This window comes from Bufo gargarizans, chromosome 1 (assembly GCF_014858855.1).
Source record: "Bufo gargarizans isolate SCDJY-AF-19 chromosome 1, ASM1485885v1, whole genome shotgun sequence".
Classification (NCBI taxonomy): domain Eukaryota; kingdom Metazoa; phylum Chordata; class Amphibia; order Anura; family Bufonidae; genus Bufo; species Bufo gargarizans.
In genome coordinates, this window is record NC_058080.1 from 96,853,286 (window position 1) to 96,876,162 (window position 22,877).

Sequence of the window (22,877 nt, forward strand, 5' to 3'; positions counted from 1 at the left end):
ACTGGTCTATAAGGTATGTGAATACAGAGACATCCCGCTGATAGGACTGCAGAAATGTGAAGAGCCACTGAGTTTTGGTGCTGAGACCACCACCGATCTCTAGAACAAGTAGACAGAAGCGCTCGCATTTCTCAGTCTCTCTCCTCACTGTAGAGGATGTAATGAAGATTGGCCTGTAGACTTTCTATATGTCTCGATGAAATGTACGTAGATGTCTGAAAATGCTTAAAAACCAAAAAGCTTAAAAACTGTGTGTGAAGGAGGCCTAAAAGCATTAATTCTAGGGGATTATATCTCATAGCACCACTTGTACTATCACAGTGCAGAGGGTCCATAGTCTCGACTATATGAAGCTGTAGGGCCAATGTACCAGCTCCATGCACACGAGCTGTGCGCATGAAGTGTAATTCTGTACCTATAGGGGGAGATTTATCAAAACTGGTGTAAAGGAAAAATGGCTTAGTTGTCCATAGCAACCAATCAGATTACACCTTTCATTTTTTAGCGCTCCTTTGGAAAATGAAAAGTGGACTCTGATTGGTTGCAATGGGCAACTAAGCCAGTATTCCCTTACACCAGTTTTGATAACTCTGATGTATCTTAGAATTATAATGCCATAAGTAACAGGTTGTATAAAATATTTTCTATTGCACGTTTTTCTTTGTCTTATTGTTATTAGAAAATATGGAGGAGTAAATTAAGTTGAAATAAGTTGTCCCAGCAGAAATGGGAAATGTTGGGTTTTATGAAGACCTCTTGTGAAAACCACATGTTTGTCAGCAAAATGCTAGATTCCCGCAGTACAAAATTATGGGTTGTAGGTATCTACCGTGTAGGCTGCAATCCACATAGGTATCTCCATGTTCCTGGGTCATTTAGAAAGGCAGAAACTATAACTACAGGGAATAAAATCTATTTCCTGGTATTTAGTTTGATTTTCCTCTTCATGTGTTCTCCAGTTCTGCTGAAAATCAGATTCCATCCATAGGAATATCTCTCATTAAGTACATTACAGGTGGGAGTTTTGCCTCATTAAGCAGAAATGTTTCTCATCATCCACAAACATGAGGTTTGGGCTTCGTTTCATTTATTGGTGGATTTTAGTGTTGGCTTAAACTTAATTGCTAACAAATAACAGCAGTCGATGATATTAATGTCACCCCCCCCCCCCATTACTCTTGAGATTATATTATAAATCGTTCTTGAACATAAACTCTTCTTTATAATCTGTTAGGACATGTGAAATGTTAGGCCTCATGCACAAGCCCATATGACAATTTATTACTGTATACTTTCAAGGTTCCACATAGTATATTGTTCTTTTCTGACCACCTTTCGTGGATCTCTCTGTAGCTCATGATTTCTGACCTTGACATATTTTAAAGCCACCCGGTGTTGGATTAACAGAATTGTAATGTTTCAGAAATTATGCTTTTTTTCTTGTTAAAAATGTAATATTCTTCTAAAAAACAAGTGCATTTGGGGTTTGTTTCAGGGTCGTACTGGCCCTCCAGAGTACGAGAGGTTCCTTCGTTTGGTCCAGGCTCTAGCATAACAATATTATAAGAGGTCCCAAGGAGCTGATTCTAGGGTCTTTTTTATGGAATGATTGACAAAAAGCCTACAGTACTAGAGCTTACAAGGATGGGCACAGACAATTTAGGGTCCCCTACGTACGCAACATAGCTTGTGGGCTCCCATCTGCCAGCATATCTCCAACTTGCTCCTTCTTATATAAGTAATGACTACTATTACCTCTTATTGAGAGGATAGTCTTCATAATGTTTTCTTCAAATGAAGTAAGTAGGTAACTTTCCTGGTGGTTTAGGGTAGTGAAGTTGCTAATGGTAGTGAAGTTGCTAAGTTGCTAATGGTAAGCATTCCTGGAGGACTAGAGCATTGAATGGGATAATAGTACCATCCGTTGTGGGCTACAGAAGGACTAATGATTACAGTACATCATTGGTGGACTAGGGGAGTTAAGGGGTTTAACAGGGAACAGAAGTAAAAGTGTTACAGGGGTTTTCTGAAATTTTGATATTGACCTATCCTCATCATAGGTCATCATTATCAGATAATAAAATAATCCTTTACTAGTCCCACTATGGGAAAATTCACAGTGTTACAGCAGCATGGAGAATACAAAAACTCAAAAATAAAGGCATTACAGTGACAGTAGATTACAGTAATCTCTTTTAAGTAGAGTAATAAGAAATAAAAAATAAAGAAAAAGAAGAAAAGGCTCAAGGTGAGCAGGAGCTTCTGCAACAGGCTCCAGAGGCGCCTTAGAAGTTTGCAAGACTGGTGGGGTCCAACACCCAGAATCCCTGCCAATGAGCTAGGGTGCCACAGCCTGTTCCTAGGCCAGTTACATCACGTTCATTAGTCACATGTCCTAGGTGCAACTTAGACCCATTTTAGTGAATCGGACTAAGCTGCAATGCCAAGCACAGTCACTATCCAAGGGATGGTGATGTGCTTGGTAAACTGTGAGGAGGCTACAACACTCATCAGGGCACTGAAGCCTCCTCAAACAACTGATCGGACTGCCGCTGATCTATTCTGGAGATATGTCATGAATATCAGAATCTTGGAAAAACCATTTAATGACAACATCCCCAGCGGACTAGGGCAATGAAGGGGGTCACTAATAACATCCCTTGTGGGCTGGGGAAGTAAAAGGGATGATCAGTGGTAGTCTGACTTCTGCTGATCTGATATTGATAACCTATCCTGTGAACAGGTCCTCGATATCAGAATCTTGGAAAAAGAACATTCTTGGTGGGCTACAGCAGTAAAGGAATACAAAGTAAATACATCTTTGTTGGTCTAGGGCAGTGAAGGAGCTAACAATAAAATGCCAGGTAGACTGATCATATACACAGATGCTGCATTATCATCCAACCGCTGTGGAGCACAGACAATTACTGAATGTATATGACTGGCTGACTGTTATGATGCACTGTCTGTGTAATCTGTGAGAGGCCCAAGGAGAATGTGAATGCGGGAAGTAGGATACTTGTTTCTTTTCCATTTGGCCTGGGTGGACGCTCTACCCTTCTGGCCCCCAGTGCTGTCCCCTTCTGAATCATATTTTTGATATGTCCTGTGTACAATTAGAAATGGACAGGTTCTATATAGATGGAGAGTGGACCTTCTTGTGTGGGGAGCCAAGGAATCCCAGCCCAACACTGCTATGGTGCCGATTGAGCATATTTTCTAGACCCCGTCTTTGGGGTATTGTGGACTTTTCCTCTACAATTTACATTCCATGTAAACCTACTATATAGAAGCCACACTACTCATTGATATGTCCTGCCACTCTTAAGGTTTGTTTTATTGCTGAATTTACATGTTCAGTGATGACGTCTGACAAAAATGATTAATAATGACCATCAATGACTTCTAGACCAACAGTATTTAATAAAGTAGCATTTGCCTATCTGGTAGTCTATCGCCCCCTGCTACACTAGTCCTTACCTGAGGGAATGGCACATTCAGAATGCACATTTTCCTTTAATATGGAAAGGTATTAATATTTCATGATAATGGACAAATAGTGAATGTGATAACATTTAGCAACGCCTTGTAGAAGATGTTATAGTCAGGTCTATATGACGTATCTGTGTAATCCTTCTTAATGGAGTGAATCATCTCTACTTTGTAGATGCTGCTACAATTAAGTTATTACTAATTAATGGACTGTGTAGGAAATCACCACAGCTAATAGATTGTATATTTTCACCTGGTTTCTATCAAGAGGTATAATTAGATGCTCTTATGCCTGATGCAAAAATAAAAAAAATGTCTATAATCTGTTATTTATAGTACTATTCTCATTTTTGACAGATGGACTGTTTTGCTCCCCTTAGGCCCCAAGGTATGGGTGTGACCTCAACCTCTGTACCCCCTGTAGTTACACATCTATCTATCTATCTATCTATCTATCTATCTATCTATCTATCTCTCTCTCTATCTATTTATCTGTTTTGATAACTTTTGAACCACAAGATATATTGCAAATCTGATTGTGGAAATCGATTTCTGAGAAAATCCTGGTCTTGTTTGATATGCTACATTGGAAAAATGTAGTCTTGATCCAATATGGTGGCTTTCAAGATGGCAGCCATGTTCTGGACAGAGCCTAAAACATAGGCCCCCTCACCTTTTACTTGCTGGGGTATTCAGATATTTCATTTTCCCTTTTGTTTCTGAAATAAAAGGGTGTCCTGAGACTTTTAAAGAGGACCTTTCACAGCTCCTGACATGCTTGTTTTAATAGCTTCATGCATCCCCATGTAATAATTCTGGAGCCTCTATTCTTATAGCTCTATGTTGTATCATTCCTCTATTATTTCTACTAGAAGGTATGAATTAATTGCTAGCAGTCTGCAGTAAGGGTACAGAGGGGAGGTAACAAGTTGGGGGTGTGTACCTGCACAGACTACTTCTATCCAATCAGTGCTGCCATTTTTAGTCTGTGCAGGTACGTGCCCCAAACTGGTTACCTCCCCTCTGTACCCTTACTGCAGACTGCTAGCAATTCATTCATAACTTCTACAGTAGTAGAAATAATACAGGAATGACACAACATAGAGCCATAAGATTAGATCCACCAGAATTGTTAGTGCATGGAGAATGCATGAAGCTATTAAAACAGACATGTCAGGAGTGGTGAAAGGTCCTCTTTAAATCACCCTGTGTGTATATATATATATATATATATATATATATAATTACTGGAAAAGAGAAAGGAGTGAGCACTCATACCATCTGGACCATAAGGTACAAGGATATATTAGTTTAATAGGACCAATTGTCCAATAATCATTCACTTATGAACATTCAAATACAATAAAAGTAGTAGTAGGTACCAACATATAAAACACATAAAATAATAAAAAATCCTCGTGATTCTACACCTGGGGGGGGGGGGGGGGGGGCTAATGGTGGATAAGCCACTGAGGTGTCAGTATAACCGCAAACCACAATCAGGATTGAAGTGTCCCGGAGAAAGTCTATGTCTTCAGTTAGTGTTAGATCTCCTCGTGTATATAGGTGTCATAACAGGAAAAAGTCTCTCCAAAATTGCTTGATATACCGCCCAGAATAGTAGAATTATTGGGCCACTGTCTGCTAGGTAGACAGTTCAGGTTCCTACCTGGTTTCAAATGTTATCACCCGCTGGCGCGTCCTTCCACGAGAAGCGAGCAATGCCGGCCGTCTCGGCGTCTCCCGTCGTAAGTCTCGGGTAGATGACGTCACTGTATCGCGGGATCAGACAGGCAGGAGTAATACCTTAGCAGTGGCAACCGTAGCTATGTTCCGGAATGGTATTTATAATCGAAGGTATTCTTTATCGCATGGCCATGCAATATTTTAAATCAGGATCCAGTGGATTAGGTTGGCGCTTTTTCTTCCTGTCACCAGACGTGTTTCGGGGCGTCTACACCCCTTCCTCAGTGAGGACACCTATATACACGAGGAGATCTAACACTAACTGAAGACATAGACTTTCTCCGGGACACTTCAATCCTGATTGTGGTTTGCGGTTATACTGACACCTCAGTGGCTTATCCACCATTAGCCCCCCAGGTGTAGAATCACGAGGATTTTTTATTATTTTATGTGTTTTATATGTTGGTACCTACTACTAGTTTTATTGTATTTGAATGTTCATAAGTGAATGATTATTGGACAATTGGTCCTATTAAACTAATATATCCTTGTACCTTATGGTCCAGATGGTGTGAGTGCTCACTCCTTTCTCTTTTCCAGTAACCATTTTTCTTTGGGTCCGGGCACCCAAGTTGTGAGTTAGCAGCACCCGCTCATAGCCACCAGGTGTGAGCCAACCACCTATCTATATTTAATATATATGATTACCCTGACCATATTTGGGCATGCATACATGGTGCAGCTGTGCCGCAGTCGGGGGGCATAAAAATGCAGTTGAGTACCGCTTGGCGGTACAAGCTGCAGTGGGATGATACTAACTGATTAGACCTCAATTGTTTATTCAATGTTCATTGTTAATAGTTTCACGTACCCAACACTGTGTGGCCATTAATAATGAGCACCGAATAAACAATCAGCTAATATGATTCCACTGTGGCTTGTGTATGGCCACATCCCAACTGGAGCTGGTGCAGTGGACCCCTGAGGGGCTGGTGCAGAGGATGAGAGTGGTAGTGGCCCTGATTAGATGTTGTGTCATGGTGTGTTCCCTTAAGCTGTTGTACTATGAGGATCAGTGCAGTGGAGAGGTGGTTTGAAGCAGGCCAGAAGTATAAAAATATTGATTTCATTTCTTTTTTGTGGTGCCCAAATTTATGCACCTGCCTAATTTTGTTTAAACAATTATAGCACACTTTCTGTAAATCCAATAAACTTCATTTCACTTCTCAAATATCACTGTGTGTGTCTCCTATATGATATATTTAACTGACATTTTTTACCGTAACAACCAACGATTTATACAGGAAAATCATGACGATTAACAAAGTTGCCCAAACTTTAGCATCCCACTGTATGTGGCTTAAATCTCTTGGACAGGATAACTAAGGTCACTATTCCACCCACTTTTCAAAACTGAAGTGAGTGGTGCAAAATGTCATAAAATTTGGTTGTAAATAAGCCCAGAAAGTCACAACTTTTTTGAAGGGTGTGTAAGTGTAGGGTGTGATAAATTCCCCCTAAAGTGAACTTTCTATAATCGTCCTGGTTGCGCTCCTCTTTTTTTTTATGTATAGCATTGATTACACACTTGTTTGGCATGTTGGTGAGAAGTCAGGAGTAACAGAGCACACACCATCTGCTTGTCTGATACGGAATGGCAATGGTCTCTTCATGCAGTTTCGGACTGGGGTGCCTAGGGCCCACCAGTATAATTTATTTTGGGGGCCCACTGTACGGATACATTCAAATATTACCTGCTCACTAGTGATGAGCGGCAGGGGTCATATTCGAATTCGCAATATTTCGCTAATATTTCGTAGATACTTTAATCTCAAATTTGAATATTCGTTAAGAGTAGTGTTGTTTGCGATTTTTCGTAATGAGAATCAATGAGATCGTGAAAACTCAGACTTGATGGTATATTCTAACCCCCAGGCGTTCCCAGGGTGACGGGGACGCTTGTCGGGGAGGAGTATGCCAAAGTGGAACAACTGTACAGATTTATTTTTAAAAGACGAATATTCTAAAAAACAAATATATTCATTTTTTTAGAATATTCGTAATATTCTAAAACAAGAATATATAGCAATATAGCGAATATTCGGAAAAACAAACAAATTAGCTAATTTAACTGCAATATCTTTGACTTTAAGAGTAGTGTTGATTGAGAATTTTCGTAATGTGAATTTTTGTAATTCGCTAAATTGCTATATATTCTTGTTTTAGAATATTACGAATTTTCAAAAAAAAACGAATATATAGAGCTATATAGCGAATATTCTGAAAAAAACCCTGAATATAGAGCAATTTAGCTAATATAGTGCTATAATCTTCTTTGTCTAATAGTTGTAATTTTTTTCTCATCTGAAGTCCAGATTAAAAAGAAAAATATTATAGCACTATATGTGCTATAATATTTTTCTTTTTAATCTGGACTTCAGATGAGAAAAAAATTACAACTATTAGACAAAGAAGATTATAGCACTATATTAGCTAAATTGCTCTATATTCAGGGTTTTTTTCAGAATATTCGCTATATAGCTCTATATATTCGTTTTTTTTTGAAAATTCGTAATATTCTAAAACAAGAATATATAGCAATTTAGCGAATTACAAAAATTCACATTACGAAAATTCTCAATCAACACTACTCTTAAAGTCAAAGATATTGCAGCTTTCTCATTGGTCCACAAGCTAGAAGCAGGGAGGGATTAAAAAAAAAATCTCGAATATTCGAAATTACAAATATATATCACTATATTCTAAATATTCACAAATTCTCGAAGTGGCGAGAATATTCACAATAAAAATTCGCTATTTGAATATTCGTGATCAACACTACTGCTCACACAGCAGTAAGAGGCTACTAGATGATTAAATGTGGGCGTCCCTGCAGCAACTTTGAGAAGGTAGGTCCTGGGGAGAAGAGGACACTGGTAGCTTTCCTCTATACCTAGAAGTCATCTCAGCTCTGATCGTGTCTGTAATAATAAACTGGGAGTTTCTTTTATAATCTATCAAGAAGTGCTGCAAGTCTAATGTGTTATGTGCCACTTGTGCAGGGGTGGGAGTCTAGGGGCCCACCGGGGGGTTCACCTGTTCCCCTGTGGGCCAGTCAGAGCCTGACTCCATGGGAAAATAAAGTAATAGGTCGAAGCAACTGTTTCCAACAAGTCAGACATTTTTTGTTCAGCTATGGCAGATGCCGTAAATTACTGTAAATTAATCTTATTTATTAATTGAGACATCCAGCTGACACACTGAGGTGAGACATCAATGAGCAAATCATTCTGCACGCAGCAAGAGGCAAATGGCAGCACAATTAGCAAATTACTAAAAATGAATCTACTCGTCCACATGCACAGTAGATACAGATAATGCTCACAGCTGCCAGAATGCGACTTATATTCATAGAAATCCTCAACTTGCATAGTGTCTGATATAGTGAAATCAACCCCCCACCCCCTTCCCAACAAGTTGTTAGGGTACGTCCTCTCGGAATGGAAACGCTATTTTTTACAGTACAAGCCAAATGGCTGAGATTTAAAGAAATCTGCAATGTAAATTGACCCATAGTGCGAATTTTAAATCTTTAGCAGTGAGTTCATGCTGAGGATTTCCACCGTGGATTTCTCACTTTGCAATACACAGGGTGAAATCCACTGGAAAATCTACACGTAAGGCCTCATGCACACAAAGGTATTTTGCTTCCGTGTTCGTTCAGGTTTTGTTTTTGCGGATAGGATGTGGACCCATTCAATTCAATGGGTCCGCCAAAAATGCGGACAGCACACCATGTGTAATTCACATCTGTATGTCCCGCAAAAAAAATATAATATGTCCTATTCTTGTCTGTTTTGCAGACAAGGATAGGCATTGTGACAATGGATCCGCAAAAATACAGATGCCATACGGACGTCATCCGTTATTTTTAGCAGATATATCCGAAGTCGATTCGCATAAAACTTTGTTAGAATATTGTATGGAGAGACTTCAAGTAATAACTTCAAAATTGTATTTCTACTGTTAAAAACCTTTTTACCGAGCTCGGTTTTGGTTCCAAGTGGTACGAACAGTAGAAATTAATTTACAAAGTTATTACCCAAAGTTTTGCGAGACTTTGTGAAGTAATAACTTCGGCTCATCTGAGCCAATACATTCTAATACTGTACGGAGCACTCGCTCTGTACAGTATTCTAACAAGTTTTATGCAAATCGACTTTGAATGTTTTATCCGAAGTCAATTCGCTCATCCTTAGACATAAGGTATAAGAAAAAGATCTGCACCTCTTCTGTGTTTAGACCCGCACCTGGTTTTGGGTCAAAATCACTGATTGAAATCACTGACCAAAACACTGACGTGTGAATGAGACATTAGGCACGTGTATCCAGAAACACCAGTCTGCCTCATATGACTTGGCTGTGCAGGTCAAAGCTGAATTGGCACTGGTGCTGAAATCAGAGAAAAGAAGCTTCTTGGCAGCGGTCAAGCCAAGTCATGCCCCATGTTATGGTGACAACATTGTCACCATGGCTTAGTGGTCCTTGTGGTCCCAGTGATCGGGAAGTTTCCTCTGGATATTTCAGTTCCCTTTCAAATGACATAATCAAACTTCCTATAAAACTGTCTGTACAAATGTCTATTTACATGTCTGAAATACTGAAATTAAAGCGTAACTCAGCAAATGATGAGAGTCATTATGATCTGTGTACAGCACTGCAGAATATGTTGGCGCTATGTAATCAATGGATTATAAATAAAACGTTACTCTCTCAAACTCAGTTTACACAATTACCATCTCTTGGTGCTTACCCTGAGGTAGTTGAGGGTGAAGTTGGTTAAACCCATCCTAGTGATATTTTTGGAGAGCTGCTCTAGCACCTGGGGGTCTGGAGCCTGCATTCAGACAAGACATGTATTAGGATAGATAGTATCAAAACGAACATTCATACATTCATATACCTGATCACATTACTGACCTGAAGACAAGTAAAACAAGCGATAATCAAAATTTTTTAACAATATGGAAATGTGAATTCCAGTTCATATAAGATGTGCCGTTCCTCCTACCTAACTGTACATCACGCATTTCAGACGCAAGGCCTGGCTATGATAGAAAAAAACATTTCTTCCATGCACATTGGGGAAGATGCACATGTCTAAATGCTTTGGTGTCCAGAACTGAGAAAGAAAGTGCACCCTGGTTTAAAGGGGTTGTTCACCCCAGTGGACCTTTTCTGCAGACCCCTCAGTGGGAACCATAATTGCCTGATTCCATCCACTGGGTCCTGTCTCTTTCACTCCTTTGGATCCGCCGCAGCTCCTCCGTCTCTCTGCATCAACATCTGGTTTGAGACAGTTCATGTGGCCACCGCAGCCAATGACTGGCCGCAGCAGTGACGTGTCACCCATGCATCATGTCACCCAGTGACATGACACATGAAACACAATGCCGTTTTGTGAAAAAGTTGGCAAAATTTTAGCCTTTTCCGATACTCTTGACCCTTTTTTTTTAAAAGTTTGTTGTGCGGAGGCTGGTTTCAGGCAGGAGCTCCGCAGCCCAAGTGCAGAAAACTGCTGCACCTTAGGCCAGAAATCAACTCCAGCTACGGACCGGGGTAAATTTAATTTCTGGCGCATAAAGAGGGCAAGATGTGTAAATTTTTTTTAAGAGGCAGGTACATTAAAAAAAACTGTCACATCTTCTGCTAGCACAGGGCAGGTTAAGACTGGCGTACACAACGAGGGTCTTACTAAATCTCCCACGAAAACTATATAAATTTGTTATCAATATAATCAAACTGCCCCACAGAATAAGATCATCATGTCAACCCAACAACAACAATGGCAGAATTGTGTTTTTCTTTATTCACCCCACAATTTTTATTTATTTTTTTACATTTTCACAATGCATAATATAGAACAATGGTGACATTAAAAAGTACCACTTGTCCGGCAAAGCTCCCCCCCCCCCCAAACCCTCATATAGCTATATCAATGGAAACGTGAAAAATGTATGGCTCTTGGAATTGAAGGAGGGAAAAAAAGGCAATAGTCAAAACTGGATGTGTCCTGAAGGGGTTAAGTTGATCCGTGTGCCCTGGATGTGTCCTGAAGTTAAGTTCAAGTTGATCCGTCTGTGGCAGCCGAGCAACGGCCGTGTGCATGAGGCCTTACATGTGCTTGATAAATGTGACACAGATTTCCTAATCTTGCCTAATCTTTAGACCGGGCACTCAAAAGATTTTCAGAATTTATCACATGTAGTGATGAGCGGCAGTGGCAATATTCGAATTAGTGATATTTTGCGAATATTTGGGCGAATATTTGCCATATATTCGCAAATTCGTTATCTCCAGTCATTATTTTCTTGATTGTGGAAATTGGGAATTGAAAAATTCGCAATAAAATTTGCATTACGAAAATTTGCAATCAACACTACTCCTAAAGTCAAAGATACTGCAGCCTTCTCAATGGCCCACAAGCAAGAAGCAGGGAGGGATCATGTGTTCTGATTTAAAAAAAAATCTCAAATATTAGAAATTACGAATATACAGTATATCACTATATTCTAAATATTCGCAAATTCTCGAAGTGCCAATATTCACGATAGAAATTCGCAATTCGAATATTCGCGATCAACACTAATCACATGGGGCCCACTTGAAGTTGGGCACTTTTATCTAACATTGCATATGGGTTGTGCCAACGTTTTAGACCACATTTTTGGCACAAATAGAATTGCATTTGAAAGAGTGCCCCTTCCACTAATCCCCACCCATTTCCGGCTACATCACACCCTTGTCTTGTGAAGTCTGCAGATTTTTCGGTCAATTTGTCAGCGGCAAAACAGAGTTTTAGTGGAACAGTTTGGTGGGAATCTAGATTGTAGGACTTCAGAATAGGAATTAGAACAGTATACAGGTTGTTTGAGCAGTTGGCGTTAGTAGGTTGTATCAGGACCATGGCCTGTGGTAATAGTAGCATCCTCCATTAATTATATCACACTCTGCTTGTGAATTTAATGAGGTACTTACATGCATGGCTAGTATGCTGCGAGGTACTAATTCTCTGTATTGTCTAATGGTAAAGTGCCATGTCTTGATTCTCATGAGATCATCAAATGTGAACTCCAGGATGAGGCGACCTTCAGTGCATACCTACAGAGCAGAAACAAAGGGAACAGGTTTTATTAGGGTTGAATGCAGTTATATAATGTAAGGATATTGTTTTCTTGGCAAGTCTTGATCTCCCTGCGCTAGCGTTAGATGCGCTTGATTTATTAAGAGGTAGAACAGAGTTATAACGGAATATAACGGAATTCAAGTACGGAAGCAAAAGGGAACCCTTTAAGACTAAGAGGCATTCCGTTTTGCTCCGTCCTAATACTGTCAACAGGACTATTTTTTCCGTTATGTATAGCGAAACGGAACCGTTATGTGCACCCATAAACATGTATTAGGACTGCACAAAATGGAATGCCTCTTAAAGGCTTCCCTTTTGCATTTAGTACTTTAATTCCGTTATATTCCGTTATAACTCTGTTATAACGGAACCTATAACGGAATTCTATAATGCCAATGTGAACCCGGCCTAAGCTGTAGGCTGAGCACCCATTCCACATCTTTTACTTCCATACACATGCATGCTAGGATTCTACTGTAGCTATTCCTCCTGATCGCCAAATACATATGCATATGCATGATTAAAACCCGGCCTTAACAAGTCAGGCGCATCTCTGCCCTGCGTGCGCCATAATGTGCAATTTTTTTACACCACAATTGTGGCGTAAAGGCATTGATAAGTGTCCCTCATTGTATGCATTCTATATTGATGTCTTCCTTCACACTTCAGCTTCTGGCTTCATAGATGCCAACAGTCCCGGAATTTCTGGGATTGTCCCGAATTTTCTGACAATCCTGGCAAATTTGGCTCAACCCAAAAATAGGATTGTATAAACCGCACCCAGAAGTGTTTTGGGGTATGGCAAGGGAGTGTCCATGGACCGGCTTAAATGCACCAAATTTACCAACACAGATGTTGGTGGATAGGTATGATTGCTGGTAAAAAGATTTCAAAATATAAATGCATATAGAAGTATATCTAACACCTACTGTGTTACTGTATCCTTTCAGGAGGCTCGGGGCATGCTTTTTCGCATAAGTACATATAGCTATATATACAGATGTACACCCTAACCATACCATCATAGTATGTGACTGGAACAGGGTGATAATTCGGTCCAAGCAACACATACAAAATTGCCCATTGCAGCCCAAATGCACTGTGCTGCTGAATGGGCCCCAAAGTCCTCCAGTGCTTTGTCATACTTAGATTTTTTTTACTGTTTGACTATGCAATGCAAGTTAACTCCTGTAGTGATCTGATACCACCACCTAGGCACATTAGGGTTTTTCTAGTTAGGTACATAAAATCGTCGGGAGACATAAACATGGGTAAATGGAAGAATAAGTACATTTATGTGGAGCTACTTGAAATTATTGATTTCTTTGTGCAATTTTCTTTACTTCCCACGGTTTTCTATGCAATACATTTATTTTGTAACAGCGGCTGCTGTACGCCGCTGTTCCGCCGCTTACCCCCGTGGTCCTTGGCGCCGTGCTCAGCGGTGATCCCTCCGTCCACCACTGCAGTCCTGGGCTCTGTCGCTGTACGTGCTGTGGTGCTGAGGATTCCGCTCCACAAGTTCCACTTAGCCCTGGCCACAGCACCTGGTTTCTTTTTACACTGCCCTAAGGGCGGGGCGCATCACTCCCTGGGCTGCATGGGTTGGGTCATGGTACTACTGGTACCTACTCAAGTACCTCCTGGTCCGCCTGGACCAGCTGCCTCATGTGCCTATCCTCCTCAAGAGGTAGCGACCTGGTGTTCCCCTCAGGAAATTCTATCCCCACCATCAGGGGTACTGTGAAGAATCGAGGGGTACACTTAGACAATGCCCTTAGAGGAGGTGGGACATATTTTCCTTTACAAATTACTCAAACTACCAATAATAAATGTATAATAATAAATATTAATAATGATACTAATACATGTATGGGGGGAATTTTTCAAGCCTTGCACTCCAGAATACTGTCTTAAAAGCATCCCAATAAATAAATAGGGCTTTCCCATTTTTTGGGCTTATTTTGTAACATTTTGGTCAATGTTGCATTTTTACTCAACTCCCTCCAGTTTTGTATATTAGCTTCCCACTATACAACTCCAGATTTATCACTGCAACCTTTCAAAAAGTTGCAAAAATGGTTGCACTCTTACTCCAGAATAGGGGTGGTGTAGACAAGGGAGTAACATCTCAAGACGGAAGTGTTAAAGATGCACCAAATTTATCAAACATTGTGGCATTTGATATATTTGGCCCAAATTTCGACAATGGAGACTTCTGCAAAAAGTATTTTAAAAATTCCCCATGATAAATCCCCCCCTTGTATATAGAAGCAAAAAGTTGCAACCAGGGTAAGCTATTTGGGAACTATGGGGGTCATTTATTAAGACTGGTGTTTTAGACGCCAGTCTTAATACCCCTTTAGCTGGTGGTGGACGCGCCGAATTTAAGTAAAGGCTCCGGCCTCTACATAACTTTGTTGTATCCACTGCCTGTCTAAATCTACGCCAGCTCCCTGGCTGGCATAGATTTAGCCCATTTTCTACGCTTAAAACAGGTGTAGAAAATAATAAATGAGACGGGCCTGTCCACTTCCCTACCCACGTCACGCCCCCTTATTTCGACCTGGCGTGAGCGGGGAAAAGTAGCAGATTGCGGCGCAAATAACCTTTGTGCCACAATCTGCAACAGATATACGCCAAAAAGTGGCGTATATATTATTTGTAAATGACCCCCTATATTTGTAGATACCGTAGATTTTATGTCAGTTACTCCCCTAATCACCCATGTGCCTTTAGTGACCTTTTAACATAATAATACAAGAACCTCCAGGAGCTAGTGTTTGGCAACACGAGGGACAAACAATATAAAATATATAGGGGCACCATAGGTCTCCCATATACCGTCCACTAGGTCTTGTAAAATGTTTACCATTCCTCCCAGTCAAACACGGTAGAAACCATGACTATGTATGTGAATATGTAAACTACAAGATAACATTTAGGCAAAACCGTCTTTTCATTTTTATCAATTATGTAAGGCGCGTGACAGATCCTTGTAAGAGGCAGCAATTCATTTCCATAAAACATGCTGCTTCTCTAGAATATGCAAAAGCCGGCAATGAAAATGTTTTTGCCTCTACCATTTTGGAATAAACACCAAATAAAAAAAAACTATCACTGCAATGTTTTTTATCACATAACTAGCATCACCATGTACAGTACATTTTGCAAAATATTCTCAGAAGCTGTTTTTAATAAGAAGGATGACACTAAAAGCGAGGCATCTGGATGTACTTCTGCTGCTAAACAACCAAACCACATGAAAATAAATGTACAGGATTAGAAAAACATGGCTGCTTTCTTCCAAGAACAGCACCACACCTGCCCACAGGCAAAGGCGTAGCTAAAGGCTCATAGGACCTGGTGCAAGAGTTCAGCTCGGGCTCACTCAGCGCTGGTGCACCAAGCTTTTCTGCTGCCCAAGGCAAATATTGAAATGGCCCCCCTTCCCTCCAGTCCTACTGTTAAAGGGGTTGTCCTCTTTTTACTACTGATGACCTATCCTCAGGATAGATCATCAATATCAGATCAGCCAGGGTGCTAGGGCACCCCCAACGATCAGCTATTTGAAGAGAGGGCAGCGCTCATATGAGAACTGCTTTCTGTGCTCTGTTCACCTACAAAAAGCGGACAACCCCTTTAAAGACACACTTGGAAAACATTCCATACAGCGCTACAGAACATCCAGGATAATACAGCCCCACATATGTACCTCTTACATCCAGTGACTTCTCTTCTCTGATGTAGATATTCTCTTTCCTCTTCTTCTCCTCTCAGACCAGACCGCCATGGTGACTTCTTTCAGCCGCGCCTCGTCTCTGCAGAGTTTAACAGACATCTTACTTTCCTACAATACTGTGCCCACGGTGCTCCCCAATACTTTCCTGCAGAAACAGTCCCCCTGAAAATACTGGTACCACACAGATGGTGCGTCAGTACAAAAACACCCCTTTATATTGTCCGCTAGTACAAAAAAAATCCCCCCTTCCTTTCAGATCAGACCCCCATATAAAACCCTAAATGAGATCCCCCATCTCAGACTAAACCCCCTTGAGACCTCTATGTCAGACCCCATATAATACCCCAGTTTTAGACCTCAGATCAGACCCCCATTAGACCTCCATGTAAGACCCCGACCCAATATCAGACTGCAGATAAGACCCCTATTAGACCTCCAGACCCCCATTAGACATCCATACCCCAATATCAGACCTCTAGACCCCATTAGACCCCCAGACTCCCGCTAGACCTCCAGACCCCCATATCTGACCCCTATTAGACCTCCAGACCCCTATATCTCACCCCCATTAGACCTCCAGACACTCAATCAGAAATTCAGACCCCCAATCAGACCCCCATTAGACCTCTAGACTGACAATCAGACCCCCATTAGACCTCCAGACCACCAGTCAGACCTCTCCAGACCCCCCAGTCAGACCTCTCCAGACCCCCCAGTCAGACCTCTCCAGACCCCCCCTGTCAAACCCCCAAACCCCCAGTCAGACCTCTAGACCCCCGATTAGACCACTTCAGACCCCCCAGTCAGACCTCTCCAGACCCCCCTGTCAAACCTCCAGACCCCCAGTCAGACCTCCAGACCCCACCATTAGACCACTTCAGACCCCCAGTCAGACCTCCAGACCCCCAGTCAGACCTCCAGACCACCCATAGACCCCTCCAGACCCCAATTAGACCTCTCCAGACCCCCAGTGAGACCTTTCCAGACCCCCCATTAGACCTCCATATCAGACCTCAGATCAGACTGTAAAATAATAAAGCTACTTACCTCTCTTACTGCCACTCTCCTTGTCCTGGCTGTCTTCTCTTCTCAGGGCCCGCGCTGCAGTCACCTGACCTCCTGCAGCGTCAGGTCAGAGTGCGCTCTGTACATCCTGACGCTGCAGGCAGCCAGGACATGGCAGCGCTGGCCCTGAGAAGAACAAGCAGGAGGAGTGGTAAGTACTGTACAGCACTCACAGCGCATCTCTCCCCCTCCTCCTGCAGACTAGTGAGCGCTTCCATTATGGAAGCACTTGCTAGTATTCCCTTTATAAGATGCACTGCATCTTATAAAGGGAAAAGTACAGTACCACTGGCAAGGCTTAGGGGCCCGGTCTGCTAGATTTATATCAAGCTGACAGCTCAAAGGGAGGGTCTTTTCTGCTGCAGATCAGGAGGCGTGTCCATGCTCTCCCAATCACAGCTCAGGAGGCAGTGGAAAGATGAAACTGAGTATGTGCAGCCTTCCTAATGAGCGGGTCAAAGAAATAAGAAAACACAAAAAGCAGGTGGCGCTATACAGATACATTTTATTAAATAACTCAGCGGCTATGCTAAATTTTTAATTACATGCAATTACAAAATATTCATATTCAGGAGCTGGTTTGAAAGCAGTAGAATATTTTTCGTGGGACAACCCCTTTAATTTTATGTTATCAAGTTTGTTGTAAAAACACATTTCTTTATGTACTGCGTATACCTAATAGCAATGTATGGGCAATATATGGTTAATACTGGCAAATTGATTAGGTTACCAGGGTGATGGACTAAGTCCTTAAATACTGGAGCCTTAGTAGAGCTTTAGACAAGACCTAAATGTGCCACCTCCTGCAGACTATGCCCAAGTCCAGCGAACCTTTCCCTCTGAGACTACAGCTGCCAGAGAAGCAATTTTGTCATCAGAGTACCCCTAAAGGAAAGAGACCTGACATCTTAGAAAGTCAAGGGCCATAAAGGTCATGCAAAATAACGTCAGTTCAGGACTGCCTGTTTATAGCAGAAAGACTTTACTGCTGTGGAAAAGGTTCATTGCCTCAGGTACCCATCACACTTTGAGACGAACTGCCCATAAGCATTGTGCATCAGTTCTTTTTTCACAAGTAACGACAAAAAGTTGCAAAAGTGCGAAGCTTTATCAATTCTTTTTGAAAAGTGCCTAGGATAGTTCTCTAAAAATTCTCTTCTCCAAAATATAAATCAGACCAATTCATGGTGGAACAATCTACAGTACTATCTAGTGGTTACAATAAACATTTTTGGATTCAATAATTAAGCTAAAATAGGCCTATTAGGCGTATTTCAGGTGCAGATTGCGGCACAATGATTAGTCAAGGCATTTATATTAAGACTTGGAAAACTGACGCTAGGATGGTAATCTCAACACAGTATACATGGTCTAATTCAGTCAAACATGCACAAAATAGGATGACAAGAAGAGAGCAATAGGAACCCAAATCAATTGGGAGGTGAAAGAAAGCACAACCATCCTATTAGTACACACAAAACCCGTCCTCATCACACAGCAGGACAAGTTATTTCAGAACATTGCGGTAAAGAGCTGCCTCATCCTCCTCTCTGCTCTGTTTGTCAGGAATTATGATCCTGAATAGTGTTGATTGCGAAAATTCTAATCGCGAATTTTTATCGCGAGTATCAGCACTTCGAGAATTCGCGAAGATGTAGAATATAGTGCTATATATTCGTAATCAAAATCACAAATATTCTAGATTTTTTTTTTTTTATCAGTTACCTCCCTTCCTGCTTGTGGGCCAATGAGAAGGCTGCAATATATTTGTCAGAGCTTAGCAACATCCCTAGCAACCAATAGGAAAGTTGCCTACCCCTTACTATATGAGAAGTCCTGTGTGCGGCGTGCGTTCCACAGTGGAACGCACATATGACCATCTGCTATCTATCGCACAGCATCGCCGCCACAGGGGGTTATTATTCAATTCATTAATGGGAGGGATTGAGTATAAGAGGGGGTGGCCGTCCATGGCTTAATGTTGGACCCTGGGAGAAGGTATCGATTATGGGAGGAGAAGTAGTCTGCCGGCAATAACAGTGAGTAATCCCAGCTACCATACTACTGTGTAGCAGTCACTATGCTTATTTGGGAACAAACGCCTTATTACATGTTTCTGTTATATAGGACATGCAGGAAGAATGGCCTCTTTATTCTCAGGGACAGTCTGATTTGTCTTAATGTATGCCCATTTGCCTCATTTAGGCTGTGTTGCATAGGTCTATGAGCGTTTCGCCTTATCTATTGGCCATCTTGACTTGTTTCAGTTTATCGTTTATCGTGCTACATCATTTGGCTTTATCGTATGAACAAGGCGGACGCTGAGTTTGCTTAAGAGTGGGGGTACATCCATATGCATAATATACTTCCTCTGGACACAGTGAGTGACCCCCTTTAATGAGGCCTCTTGTCTCGGTGATGGTCCCTCACTTATTCTATCTGGGTGTCTGACAGATATATGTGTATAGATATACATGTGTATGTTTCTCTCTTTTTTCCTACAGATTTCCATCATGGTTCCATGATATCTAATTCAGCGTGTCCCAAACATCTTCATTGTTGATGCGTGATCCTTCCCTCCCTTTGTTCCTCCCAGTAAGGTCATCTGGTCCAATCTTTTATTATGACCGTCATTTGACATCCTCTCCTGACCGTCATTTGACACCTGGGTTTGTCCTACAGGTGTATCGGGGTGGTCCAAGTCTGGGCCTCCCTCTGTTGGACATCCATAACTGTAATCATTTATTATTATCAATTTGCCCCCTGATGATCCCACACCGTGGGGGAAACGCGTTGGGGTTTTGAGCACAGATACGTCTGTGTCTCTACTAGGTATCCTCTTAGGTGTCGTTTTTTGTTTTGTTTTGTTGTGTAGTCAGTTGCACCGTGTACCTTTTGGTATTCCTACCGATAGGGTAGTATACACTGTGCATTTAGGGAAATCCTTTCTGTCCATGCCCAATACAGTCCACCAATACGGTTATTACCAGCCCGCACACTATAGGGCGAACTAGGAGTTGCCAGCAAGGTTCGAGGACGGGGGGTCTCCACCATTAGGAGTCGCCCCTGGGCACAGGGCCTAGCTGTAGTATCATTACTAGGGACATATACCCCCCCTTTGATTATATTTGTGGACACCTTGTGCATGGACATGATAGGACTTACTGTGCGTTATATGAATTAATAAAGATTATTTACTATTAAGGGTTATACTGTAGCTGGACTTGCAATTGTTCCCTTCAACCCATTATATTTAATTATATCCATTAGGCTGGATTTTGATATTCTAAACTAGAGTATGGCAAGTTTTCTTTCAGGGACTCTATTCACTGAAGCCCTAGTTATTGAAGCAAGGGATATATTCTCAGATAGGGATATACCGGGTTTAGGCCAACAGGCCACCAGTAAACAGGTCTTCAACGATCTGTACAATTGCTATAAGGAAAACATAAAGTCGTGGTGGGAGATCAAATCCTTGGAGAGTTATATTGGACACAAAATTGTCCCACGGGGGCTTCGCCTTCATGTCAAACCGGCTGATAGAATTTCATCACCATCTCTTCTAGTTAAATGGGAGGAGATGCTTACCCTGAGTTCACTCAATCTGATGAACTTACTGCTTGAAGAAGAAAAACATATGTTTGAGTTGACCTCCAAAAAATTGCATGAGCAAATAGAGAGTGCTCTTAAACTAAAAGAGGACCCTGATTTCTCAAGACGTGAAACGTCCCTTCAGACCTCGGTTGAACGTTTTCAGGTCTTGATCAAAGAACGCAAGCACAGACAGTTCGTGAGGGATTTGAGTGAATTTAGGGACAATCGAGCATATACCATAACACCGGGATCGGTAGGAAGTTGCGAACTTTCCTCTTCAGAGTTCGACTCCTCCGATACTGAGTCTTTTTCTAAACCGTCCGGTAGCTCTTCCAATCCGGCACGGCAGGGCACGAGACGACGGGGTGGTCAAGGATGGCAGAGGGGCGGTGGTTACAGAGGCAGGGGACGGGGGACACGGAAACCTGGTTACCCAAATACCTTCTCCTCCTCGCCTCCCTCTGGCTCCTCCAATACCCAAACTCAACCACAACCGTCGGCATCTTTTTTAGAGAAGAGCGTGATGCCCTATCAGTTACGGGGCCGACAGGACAAGGGTCAATTATAGACCTTCAGATTGTTAACTTGTCCACTAGGGGTCTCTCTGCAGTTGAGGTGGGGGTCCTTAAGAGGGGCCTGTCCTTTGTGCCCACTACCAACTTTAGTCTATTTTCATGGACTAAGGACCTACACCTCTTCTGTAGGAGACTGAAGTGGCACAAGTTTTTCCGAACCTCCAATAGAGAAACCTGCACTAGATTGGGTTTAGATGAGGGTGACTTTGACGATCTTCAAACCCTCATCGATCTGAATAGAGACCACAATCGGACCAGTGGAACAGGCCCATTCACAAAATTAAAACCTAAAAGTAAGAAAATGCCCCCACCAGCCAATTACGAGCATGTGGACATATTTCTACAGATGGTTACGAATGACCTCGAACAGCTGGCTCGTTTGGGCCCAAGATCCTTCAACCTCTCTAGAACAGAGATGCAGGCTTTACAGTCTCTTGAAAAAGACCGCAGTATCGTAATTAAACCTTCTGACAAAGGCGGCAACTTAGTTATTCTCGATAATAACGAATATATTCAGATGTGCCTGGACCTCCTCAAGGATAGAGAAGGTTATAGAATTCTACCTTCCAATCCCACTCAGAAATTCTTGGTTGATCTCAAACAGATTTTGCTGGCTGGCCTGGAGATGAAAGTGATAGGGACTCCTGAATTAGAGTTTATGCTACCTACCAAACCCCTAACAACGACCTTTTATGGGCTCCCCAAGGTTCATAAAGGGGTTAACCCATTGAAGGGCCGCCCTAAAGTATCAGGGGTCAACTCACTCACCCAGAACTGTGGGGTCTATTTAGACAAGGTGTTGAGGGAGTTCGTTGTGTCCCTCCCAGAATATACGAGGGACACAATGGACTTCCTCAACAAAATCGATGCTCTCGTACTTGATCCGGACTGCATCCTTTGTAGCATCGATGTTGAGGCTCTTTATAGCTCCATTCCACATACACATGGCCTCAAAGCCATTGAATATTTTTTAGGCGCTAGGGGCATACAATACAGATCACACAATAGCTTTATCATCAGGCTACTTGAATATACCCTAACGCATAATTTCTTTCTATTTGATTCTAAATTCTACCACCAGCTCAGGGGGACGGCGATGGGGAGCCCTTGCGCCCCCACCTATGCCAATCTCTTCCTGGGCTGGTGGGAGGATACACACGTCTTCCCTGACCATGAAGTTTGGTGGTCCAGAAATATTTATTTCTGGACCCGATATATCGACGACGTGTTTGTTGTTTGGAAGGGTGATTTGATGGAATTTAAACACTTTGTCTCAGACCTTAACAGTAACAAAATTGGCCTCCATTTTACTTATGAACAGGATTCATCCAGTATTACATTTTTGGACGTAAAGGTGACAATTACAGGGGATCATTTATCCACTAATTTATTCAGGAAGACTACGGCCACAAATTCTCTTCTTCACTGGAGCAGTTATCATCCCCTTTCCCTCAAACAGGGCATTCCAAGAGGACAATATCTCCGGGCACGGAGAAACTGCTCCAGTGATGAAGCTTTCTTCAGGGAAGCGAGGGCC

At 41.9% G+C, this 22,877-nt stretch overlaps 1 protein-coding gene across 4 annotated transcripts in view; it reads right to left on the minus strand.

The window, feature by feature from the left end:
• LDB2 (LIM domain binding 2) overlaps nt 1-22,877 on the minus strand; it is a 362,209-nt gene that overhangs the window by 53,624 nt on the left and 285,708 nt on the right. For all 4 annotated transcript variants that reach the window (XM_044296920.1, XM_044296912.1, XM_044296938.1 and 1 more), the window contains exons 4-5: nt 12,217-12,339; nt 9,992-10,075 (exon numbers count right to left, since the gene is read on the minus strand). In XM_044296920.1, coding sequence (XP_044152855.1) covers nt 9,992-10,075; nt 12,217-12,339 — 207 coding nt within the window. The remainder of the gene's footprint in view (nt 1-9,991; nt 10,076-12,216; nt 12,340-22,877) is intronic.